Here is a 10990-nt window from a genome sequence, read left to right as displayed (position 1 = left end):
CCACTTATAAGTGATAACATATGGTATTTGTCTCTCTCTGACTCACTTCACTAAATAAGAGGATCCTACCATATAGCAGAGGAACTGTGTCCAATCTCCTGGGATAGAACATGATGGAAGATAGTATGAGAAAAAGAATGTCTATATATGTATGATTGGATCACTTCGCTATATAGCAGAAATTGGCACAACATTGTAAATCAAATATACTATAATTTTAAAAATACAAAAAAATTTAAGTTTGAAGTGGCTGGAGCATACACTTTGACATGAGAGATGTGGCAGCTATGGATAAAGATGTGGGTGGGGACTTTCTGGGGCCCTGGAATGGTTTGTGGAGGAAGAGGAAAGCCTATCCTCTGGGGGCTGCATGGAGAATGGATAGGCTGAGGAAAAGACCAGAGACAGAAAGACACATTAGGAACCTAGGTCAGCAAAGGTGTGATGGATGCCCACTGGGATGGTCAACACCTGTACCTGCTGACTCTGCCCCAGAGCAGCCCATTGTCCTTCCCCACATCCTAGTGAGCTATAGCAATGCCTGGTGGACAGACAGGCAGATGAATGGGGTTCAAGATGGACTGGCGGAGGGAGGGTCTTCTGTAGCCTGCTTTTAAAAACCCAACTCAGGAGTTCCCGTCGTGGCGCAGTGGTTAACGAATCCGACTAGGAACCATGAGGTTGCGGGTTCGGTCCCTGCCCTTGCTCAGTGGGTTAACAATCTGGCGTTGCCGTGAGCTGTGGTGTAGGTTGCAGACGCGGCTCGGATCCTGCGTTGCTGTGGCTCTGGCGTAGGCCGGTGGCTACAGCTCCGATTGGACCCCTGGTCTGGGAACCTCCATATGCCGCGGGAGCGGCCCAAGAAATAGCAACAACAACAACAAAAGACAAAAAGACAAAAGACCAAAAAAAAATTAAAAAAAAAAATAAAAACCCAACTCAGTCCACATTGCCAGGAATAAGCTGAATGGCTGTAATGACTTCTTTGTTAAAAACTTCCCCTGGGAGTTCCCTTCATGGCTCAGCAGTTAACAAACCCTACTAGGATTCATGAGAATGCAGGTTTGATCCTTGGCCTCACTCAGTGGGTTAAGGATCTGGCATTGCCATGAGCTGTGGTGTAGGTCACAGACACAACTCAGATCCCCCGTTGGTATGACTGTGGCATGGGTCAGCAGCTGCAGCTCCTATTTGGCCTCTAGCCTGGGAACTTGCATATGCTGTGGGTACAGCCCTAAAAACAAACAAACAAACAAAAAATCCCCTGATGGGGACTTTCATACTTTCTTTTTATTCTAGAAGTGGGGCCACCAATTCATCTACCAACAGACCAACCGACAAGCAATCCCAGCTTCCAGAACTTCCAGCTGAATTTCACTGTCACCAACCTACTGTATTCCCAGGACATAGCCCAGCCAGGCACCACCAGATACCAGCAGAACAAAAGAAATATTGAGAATGCGGTGAGAATGGGGTTGTGTGTCCACCCTGTTCCCAGGGATAGAATGACCTGTAACCACTGGTAGTCAGAGGGTGACTTTTTTTTCCTTTTTTATCCTCCCCACAGCACATGGAGTTCTCGGGGCCAGGGATCAGGTCCAAGCCACAGTTGTGACCTATGCTGGATTGATTTAGCCCAGATCCTTTTAACCCACTGTGCTGGGCTGGGGATCGAACCTGTGTCCTGGTGCTGCAGAGATGCCACTTGTTCCCATTGCACCAGAGAGGGAACTCCAGAGGGTGACTTTTTGTAACAATTCATGAAGACAGGCTCTTGTTTCCATTTTACAAATTAAGAGACAGGCACAAAGATTTGGTTCATTTGCTAGCGCAAGGAATACTTTGGTATATATACCTGCGCTAGTATTTTTCAGACAAGAAAAAAATAGAAGGGGAATTGTGCTTATTGGCTGGTTGGCATTCTCTGATGCTATTGGGCCATGGATTCTGACCAAGGAAGTGTTACCCTATCTTTCAGCTCAATCAGCTCTTCCGGAACAGCAGCATCCAGAGTTACTTTTCTGACTGTCAAGTTGTAGACTTCAGGTGAGTTCCAACTTAGGGCCTAATCCCTTTGGAGACATCTGTTGTCCTAAGTGAAGGTGTCCCCATGTCCTAGGCTCTCAGTTCCTAGCTGCTGTGCAAGAGAGCCCTAGGAATGTAGTGCTATTACCTAAACATCAGCTTGTTCCTGAACCAGTAGGCACAACTGGCTAGAAATGCAAGAGAGCTTGTGTAAACTTCAGCAGGCATGAAGGTGCCTGGTGCCAGGAGCCCTGAAATATGGAGTGTAGCATTCATGTTTTAAGAAATCGGCTATTAGAGTTCCCATCATGGCTCAGCAGGTAAGAACCCAACATATAGTATCCATGAGGATGCAGGTTAAATCCCTGGCCTCCCTCAATGGGTTAAGGATCCAGAGTTTCCGTGAGCTGCTTGTACAGACATGACCCGGATCCTACATTGCTATAGCTGTATGGCTACAGCTCCCATTTGACCCTAGACTGGGAACTTCATATGCCACAGGTGTGGCCATAAAAGGAAAAAAAAAGAAATTGTCTATTCATGTTTGTTTTAATATCATTTAAAGCACAACCATTTTTCATTTTGATGAAATCCAATTTGTCTATTTTCTCCTTTGGATTCTTGTGCCTTTAGTACCACATGTAAGTAACCAATGCCTGATCCAAGGTTGTGAAGATTGATTCCCATGTTTTCTTCCAAGGGTTCTGTAATCTTATGTTTAGATCTTTAATTTATTTTTTGGTTGATTTTTGTATCTGTTGTGATACAAAACTTCCTCCATTTTCATGTGGATATCTGGTTGTCCCAGCTTTATTTGTTCAGTAGCCTATTCTTTCCCTAATATTATAGAACTTCTGTTGAAAATCAGTTGTCTGGAGTTCCCGTCGTGGCGCAGTGGTTAACGAATCCGACTAGGAACCATGAGGTTGCGGGTTCGGTCCCTGCCCTTGCTCAGTGGGTTAACAATCTGGCGTTGCCGTGAGCTGTGGTGTAGGTTGCAGACGCGGCTCAGATCCCGCGTTGCTGTGGCTCTGGTGTAGGCTGGTGGCTACAGCTCCGATTAGACCCCTAGCCTGGGAACCTCCATATGCCGCGGGAGCGGCCCAAGAAATAGCAACAACGACAACAAAAGACAAAAGACAAAAAAAAAAAAAAAAAAGAAAAAAATCAGTTGTCTATAACTGCATGAATTTTCTTATAGACAATTTTATTCCATTGATCTATATATCTATCCTTATGCCAGTGGCAGTGCTTTGTAATTTAGTAGTAGGTTTTGAGATTGGGAAGTGGAGTTGTCCAACTTTGTTCTTTCTCCATATTGGTTTGAGGCCCTTGCAATTCCATATTAATTCTAGGATAAGCTTATGAATTTATGTAAAAAAGACAGCCGGGATTTTGATAAGTATTGCATTTAATCTGTAGATCACTTTAGGGAGTATTGTCATCTTAACAACATTAGATCCCTAATTCATGAACATAGGCTGCTTTTCCATTTATTTAGGTCTTTTGAGCAGAGTTTTGTAGTTTTGTTATTGTTGTTTTTGTCTTTTTGTCTTTTTAGGGCCACACCCGCAGCATACAGAGGTTCCCAGGCTACGGGTCTGATCAGAGTTATAGCTGCCGGCCTACGCCACAGCCACAGCAATGTGGGATCCAAGCCACATCTGTGACCTACACCACAGCTCATGGCAACGCCGGATCCTTAACCCAGTGAGCAAGGCCAGAGATCAAACCTGAAACTTCATGGTTCCTAGTTGGATTCATTTCCACTGTGCCACGACGGGAACTCCAGAAATACAACATAGATTTTTACATACTGTTCTTATATCCTTCAATCATGCTGAACTAATAGGATTGTGTGTGTGTGTGTGTGTGTGTGTGTGTAGTGTTTCTTGGGATTTTCTATATACAATGTGAGGTCATCTGCAAACAGAAAGTTAACATCTTTCCCAATCCAAATGCCTTTTCTTTCTTTTTCTTGCCTAATTGGCCCCATAAGAACCTTCAGTATAACATGAGTAACAAATGAGATGAGGGTAGATATCCTTGTCTTGCCCTGGTCTTAAGGACAAAGTTTTTACTCTTTCCACCATTAAGTATGAAGTTAGGTGTAGTCTTTGCATGAATGTTTTCAGGTTTGTAAAGTTTCTATCTATTCCTATTTTGCTAAGTTTTTTTTTTAAATCATGAAATTGTTATATTTTGTCAAATTCTTTTTTGTGGCTATTGAAAACATGTGGTATTTGTCCTTTATTCTATTATTGTATTACATTGATCTTTTTTTTTTTTTTTTAGATATTAAGCCAAACTTTCAGCTAGAGAAAGGTTTAAGACTTTCTCAAGCCTTCCCTGGGCATGCACACAGCCGGTACTTTTGCAGTCTTCTAGATCCCCAGGAATACACTGAAGCCTTTCAAAGCCCCCTGTAGACATCTCATTCCCCAAATTTACCTTTTAATTTATTGGCTGCTTCAACTCCCTGCCTGCCTCAACTGGTATTGCTGTCTCAGCAGATACAATGTAAAACAATTACCACTGATTGTTTGTAACAATGCTCTGGGGATAGGCTTTCCTCACTAAACAAGCTCTGACTCAAATAAAGACAAGCTCTGGGAGTTCCCATTGTGGCACAGCAGAAAGGAATCCCACTAGGAACCATGAGTTTACAGGTTTGATCCCTGACCTCACTCACTGGGTTAAGGATCCGGTATTGCCATGAGCTGTGGTGTAGATCGCAGACTCGGCTCAGATCCCGTGTTGCTGTGGTTGTGGTGTAGGCTTGTGGCTACAGCTCCGATTAGACCCCTAGCCTGGGAACCTCCATATGCCATGGGTTCGGCCCTAAAAAAAGGCAAAAAGACAAAAAGACAAAAAAAAAAAAAAAAAAAAAAAGACAAGCTCTGAAAATGAGACTTTTTCAAGGAGCTTCCAGATAGGTCAAATAGTGGCAATTCAGTGGGGGTGGGCCTTTTGGGGAACTCTAAATCTATTATAATTTTCAAAGTTGAGGTTCTTATGAGAACAGGAAGGGGACTGTACAAGTTATAATGCCATTCAACTGTTTTTCCTTGATTAAATATTGCTTGGATTGTTGCAAGCCTTTAGTTAATTTGTAGACTTCTGAAAAAGTTGCTTTTTACCATGTTTGCCAGTGTTCCCATTGTTTTTATGGATTCTCGGAAGTTCTTACTGCAATACCTCAAAAATGTTTTCCCTGTGGCTATTTATAAATTAATTCAATTAAATAAAATGAGATGTTCAGCTTCTCACCCACACCAGCCATATTTTAAGTCCTCGATAATAACATGGGGTAAATAGTGACTATATTGGATGGTGCAGACACAAGTGTTTACATCATTGCAGAAAGCTCTCTTGGGTGGAACTAGAAGCAAGGAACCTAGAATTGGGGTAGAATTCCAGATACCCATGTCCATCCCCTATGTCCTTCTAGGTCTGTCCCTGACAGCAACCACACTGGGGTAGACTCGGTATGTTACTTCTCACCTTTGGCTCGGAGACTGGACAAAGTTGCCATCTATGAGGAATTCCTGCGGCTGACGAAGAATGGTACCCAGCTTCAGAATTTTACCCTGGACAGGAACAGTGTCCTTGTGGACGGTAAGACTCCTGGTCATTGGGATAGGAGTGTGCAGTTCCAACTTCCTCATATGGGGACTTCCCTGGAAATCTGGAGACCGGTAGAATGGGTCAGCATTGAACTTTCCTAGGCTGGCAGGAGATGACCTAGTCCCACAGGCTTTACCCACTGTTGAGGGAGTAGGAAGGACATCCAGTGGGATATAAGAGACCCTCACCTTCTAGACAGCACCATGCAATGGAACTTTCTGCACTGGTACAAATGTTCTATATCTGTGCTGTCCAGTGCATAAGCCACATGAGGCTACTCACTATATTTGAAGTATGGCTACTGTGACTGGTTTTTATGGTTATTGATTTTTAATGGTACTGAGTATCAATTTTTAAAATGTGACTCGATTCAAATTAGTTTTAATTTACAATGGCACTTGATGCTTATACTGGACATAGGACATCATAAGAATTTGCTTGGGGAAAGGCTGTATAAGCAGGGACCTGAAACCCTCTCCTGTTACCCAGTGGGTGCTGTGTGTCCCTACCTTCATCAAGTCTATATTGTAGTTGGAAATAACAAGAATAGGCAATTATAGATAATAGAAAACTATAAATTATTTGATATGAACCAATCCATACATGGGAGAGGAAATCAGAAGGCTTCCTGGAGGAAATTACAGTATAGGTGAATACTATAATGAGAAATTGAGTGGGAATTCATAAATTTAGAGAGATTCCATGGTCTTGTCAACTGTGATGACTCACCCTCCCCTCCACCAGCATAAGATGGTCCAGCTCATCACCAGTCATCCATTCCCAGAGGTGTGATTTGAAATATCACACCCTTGTAGTGTGATAATGGCTTTGTTATTTTGTAGCAAAGTGTCCTCAACTTTCCAGTGACGTGAACTAAAATGGAGCGAAGCATCATTATGTCCATGTGACATTAATAGTTCAATGAAATTAGGGAATGAGGCAAGGGTAGCGAGTGTTAATAAGTTATACACTGGATGTAAGATTGTTTTAACCAGACATTATTTCTAGGTGGTGGATGTCTATGATGTGGTTCTATTTTTCTGTGTGTTTGAAAAGTTTTATTTAAAAAGTAAAACACTCTCACATGCATTCTCCATTTCATTCACTTTCAGGATATTCTCCCAACAGAAATGATGTCCTGACTGAGAATTCTGGTAAGCCTCAAAGATGCTCCAGCCTAAGATGGGTAGGGAGTATTTTGATTCTGTGCCTCACTGAAGAGAGCCATGTACCCAGAGTACTGGATGATGATGAAAGCTGGCTAATCCATGCCAAGGACTTTTTTTTTTTTATGGCTGCAGCCATGGCATATGGAAGTTCCTGGGCCAGGGATTGAATCCAGGCTGTAGCTGCCACCTACCCAGAGCTGTGGCAACAGATCCTTTAACACACTGCACTGGAGCAGGGGTCCTTTAACACACTGCGCTGGACAAGGGATCAAACCCACACCTCTGCAGCTACCTGAACTGCCGCAGCTGGATTCTTAACCCATTGCACCACAGCAAGAACTCCCATGCCAAGGACTTTTGAGGCACATTGAGGGGGGAGGGGAAGCAGGAGCCCTGCTGGAATGACAGGAGGGGGCTCACACCAGCATTTGTCTCCCCAGACCTCCCCTTCTGGGCCATCATCCTCATCGGCTTGGCAGGACTCCTGGTGCTCATCCTGTGCCTCATCTGCTGTTTCCTGGTAAGCAAGGAGAGTGTGGCTGTCTTCTTACTATCAGGTTGTAAGAGCCCTTTATATATTATAAATACATGTCCTCTGCTGGGGATATGTTTTGCAAATATTTTCTCCTAGTCCATTTGTGGTGTGCCTTTCTTTTTTGTTTTTTTTTTTTTGGTCTTTTTTTTAGGGCCATACCTGCAGCAAGTAGGGTCTAATCAGAGCTACAGCTACCTGCCTACACCACAGCCACAGCAACACCAGATCAGAGCTGCATCTGCGACTACACCACAGCTTACGGCAATGCCAGATCCTTAACCCACTGAGCGAGGCCAGGGATCGAACCCGTAACTTCATGGTTCCTAGTCAGATTCATTTCTGCTGCTCCACAATGGGCACTCCCCCTTTTCCTTTTCTTAACAACATTAGTCATTAGGGAAATGTAAGTGAAAGTCACAATGAGGTACCATTACCCATGAGAATGGCTAAAATTAAAATGACAATAACAAGTGTTAATGAAGATATGAAGCAACTGGAACTCTCATAGAGTGCCAGTGAATAACACATCTTTAAAAGTTCCACACACCTACCCAGCAATTACACTCCTAGAATGTATCCAAGAGAAATGAAAACTATGTCTTTACAAGACTCATACACAAATGTTCATAACAATACTTGTACTAGCCAAAGACTAAAAACAACCCAGAAGCCCATCAACCAGCAAATGGATAAACAAACTGTGGTATATCCCACACAATAGAATACTCTTTAGCAATAAAACTGGATTATTAACACATGCAATGATAAATCTAAAAATAATTGTCCTGAATGAAAGAAGTCAGATGAAAAAGAGTACTTACTATATGATTCCATTGATAAATGAATTCTAGAAAATACTAGCTCATTCGTGCAGCCAAAATCAGATCAGTGGTTGCCTGGGAATAAGAATGTGTTTGTAAATGGCAGGGGAGGAGGAATTACAAAGGAGCATGGGAAAACATCTGGGGAAGATGGGCATCCCTTATCTTGGCTTGGAGACGGGTTCAGTAAGTGACAATCCAGACTTATCAAATCCTTCACTCTAAATGTATGCAGTTTACTACATGTCAGTTATACACTGATTAAGCTGGGGGTGGGGAAGGAAAGAGAGAGGATCTGAAGTAGATGGTGGAGGGAAAATGATAGAAAAACTGAGTTAAAGGAGAAGAGAAAGAGGTGAAAGGGAGAAAATGAAAGGAAAAGAAGGACTGAGAAAGGAAATTCAGTGACAAAAGGAAGAGAGATACAGGGACATCAGGTCTCTGTGGCTGTGGCCCTCTCCTTCCCCCATAGTCCCCCATACTTGGGCAGCAAACTGGTCCATTCTGATGCCCTCTGCTCATCGTCACAGGTCATTGTCTGCCTGAGAAAGAAGGAGGGAGACTATGAAATTCGGCAACGACGCCTGGGCTATTACCTGCCACACCTGGACCTGAGGAAGCTGCAGTGACCACATCTGCTTGAGACCCTTTTCCCCAGGCAGGTTCCCATGGAGCTTGACTGGAACAGAAATAAACCACATTGGTCAGACATAATCTCTGGGCCTTTCTTGACTTGGCGCCTACCTGGTTCACAGTGGACTAAAATTTTTCCCCTTCGTGAAAACCGAAAGACAACTTCCAACTTCCATCTGGTGGTTTCACACCATTCCATCCGTCGGGAACACCAGGATTAGTGAAATAGGCATAGGCATGGCCAACAAATAAAATTAACATCAGTGTGAGGTTTGCCTACCTCGTCACTCACTGCACACCTCTCACCCTGCCATCACTCCACCTCTCTTCCATATTCTGCACCCCTTTTCCCAAAGCCCTGGAATTCTCAAGTTCCCTTTGCACTGTTTCATTCTCTGATGTTCTCATTCACCAGGATACCCAAGAAAATCTGCCTCAGTGGCTCCTCTCCCCCTTCATGGGTCCTCCAAGATAGGAAATCAAGCCAAGAAGGAATGCATGGGTCAGAGATGACTCTGCAATCAGCCTTGGCATTTGGAAGCTGAAATGACTAGGTATCTGGGAAGACTGAATCCCAGAATAATGAACAGGATCTGCTTTGGATGCAAAGAGGAATAAAATTCAGTGGAAAGATCCGAGAGAAAATAAAGACAGTCTTGTCTTCATTTTTTTTTTTTCCTGCGCTGAATCTAAACAGACAGTTATAGCAGAAGCTCCCCAACATGATGCAAATACTATAGATGCTCTATTACTGTTTAACACATTGCTCTCAGAAACTATAAGTCCAGAGTTCCCATCATGCACAGCGGAAACGAATCCGACTGGGAACCATGAGGTTGTGGGTTTGATCCTTGGCCTTGCTCAGTGGGTTGGGGATCCGGTGCTGCCCTGAGCTATGGTGTAGGTCGCAGATGTGGCTCGGATCTGGTGTTGCTGTGGCTGTGGTGTAGGCCAGCAGCTACAGCTCCAATTAGACCCCTAGCCTAGGAACCTCCATGTGCCACGGGTGCGACCCTGAAAGACAAAACACAACAAAATAATAACATATATAGAGAAGAAAATGAGGTCACGCGAAAAGAGAAAATCTTCTCACCAGACTGCAACTCTCTCCCTTCCCAAAGACCACTGTCTATAGTTTCTATGTCACGCAAAAGAGTTTAATAAAAGTATTGGTTTATTTTAAAGTTTCAAGGGCTCAAGGCAAGGGGAACTTACGGACATTGCAGAAAGATATTAGCAAAGTGCTGTGTGCCATTTTGTCTGCACCATCTTCTCTTTTTTTTTTTTTTTTTTCCTCATAGTGTTTGTCAGGACATCCTTTTTGGCTCCTCACTTTCTCTGCCTCCATTGCTAACCTGTCTGCCATCAATGCCATTGCCAGTCTCTCTCTTGCCATCTTCACTTTCCCTTCCTGTTTCCTGATATCGTCCTCGGTCACCAGAAACTGTTGACAATTCCAAAGAAGCTCCTAGACTCAACACCAGCTCAGCTAAATCTGAAAACCCAGCGGGGGTGGGCCTGGGGTTGGAGTTCAGACCACCTGTTAGAACTCCTAGCAGGGATTCACCTGTTCCACTAGTTGCAAGGTTTTGCAAGGCTTTGGCAAGGTCCAGAGTACTTAAGAGTCCTCCATTTCTGCTGAAGGCCTAGAATCCTTGCATCTTCTCTACCAGCACACTTGTTGGGGCTTGTCCAAGGTTTCCTCCCATTGATGGCATCTGGTCTCATTGCCAGGATAGGATGTGATTCTAATAACTGGGCTCTTGAATTTTTTTTTTTTTTTTTTTTTTTTTTAGGGCTGCACCCCTGGCATATAGAAGTTCCCAGGCTAGGGGTCCAATCAGAGCTACAGCTGCCGACCTACGCCACAGCCACAGCAATGTGGGATCTGAACCGCATCTGTGACCTACACCACAGCTCACGGCAACACCAGATCCTTAACTCACTGGGTGAGGCCAGGGATCGAACCTGAAACCTCATGGTTCTTAGTCGGATTCGTTTCTGCTGAGCCATGACAGGAACTACTTGAATATATAATGACATTCTCTGAGGGATGGAGATGCTTAAACCAGGCTTTGGTTTGGACTTGTTTCCATAATCACATTGCTTCCTCTGTGAAATCTTGACCAACATACTGCTTTTCTTCTTATTAAATTAATCATGAGATTGTACAGTCTAAA

At 43.7% G+C, this 10990-nt stretch overlaps 2 protein-coding genes across 8 annotated transcripts in view; one reads left to right on the top strand and one right to left on the bottom strand.

The window, feature by feature from the left end:
* Nucleotides 1-8891, top strand: part of MUC16 (mucin 16, cell surface associated) — a 193485-nt gene extending 184594 nt beyond the window's left edge. For 2 of the 7 annotated variants that reach the window (XM_085012717.1, XM_085012716.1), the window contains exons 56-61: nucleotides 1303-1463; nucleotides 1979-2046; nucleotides 5477-5643; nucleotides 6765-6806; nucleotides 7262-7341; nucleotides 8708-8891. In XM_085012717.1, the coding sequence (XP_084868843.1) occupies nucleotides 1303-1463; nucleotides 1979-2046; nucleotides 5477-5643; nucleotides 6765-6806; nucleotides 7262-7341; nucleotides 8708-8806 (617 nt within the window). In that variant the 3' untranslated portion in view covers nucleotides 8807-8891. Of the gene's footprint in view, nucleotides 1-1299; nucleotides 1464-1978; nucleotides 2047-5476; nucleotides 5644-6764; nucleotides 6807-7261; nucleotides 7342-7507; nucleotides 7938-8283; nucleotides 8364-8707 lie in introns of those variants that run through there. The other 5 variants (XM_085012714.1, XM_085012713.1, XM_085012719.1 and 2 more) reach the window with 3 other exon arrangements.
* A 1036-nt stretch (nucleotides 8892-9927) lies between these two features.
* On the bottom strand, nucleotides 9928-10599 carry LOC102159280 (methyl-CpG-binding domain protein 3-like 1; the record flags this gene model as incomplete). Its single annotated transcript, XM_085011702.1, is given in 4 exon segments — nucleotides 9928-10103; nucleotides 10105-10264; nucleotides 10266-10479; nucleotides 10482-10599. Coding segments are annotated over 4 exon segments (552 nt in total), but the record flags the coding sequence as incomplete, so codon positions are not given.
* Nucleotides 10600-10990: the final 391 nt, after the last annotated feature.

The sequence above is a fragment of the Sus scrofa genome, chromosome 2 (genome assembly GCF_054392235.1).
Source record: "Sus scrofa isolate SSC_HxYL_T2T_F1_AM1 chromosome 2, Sscrofa_HxYL_maternal_Yorkshire_Landrace_v2.0, whole genome shotgun sequence".
NCBI lineage: Eukaryota > Metazoa > Chordata > Mammalia > Artiodactyla > Suidae > Sus > Sus scrofa.
The sequence above is the reverse complement of the archived record's forward strand: the minus strand, read 5'-3'. Positions and strand labels throughout refer to the sequence as shown.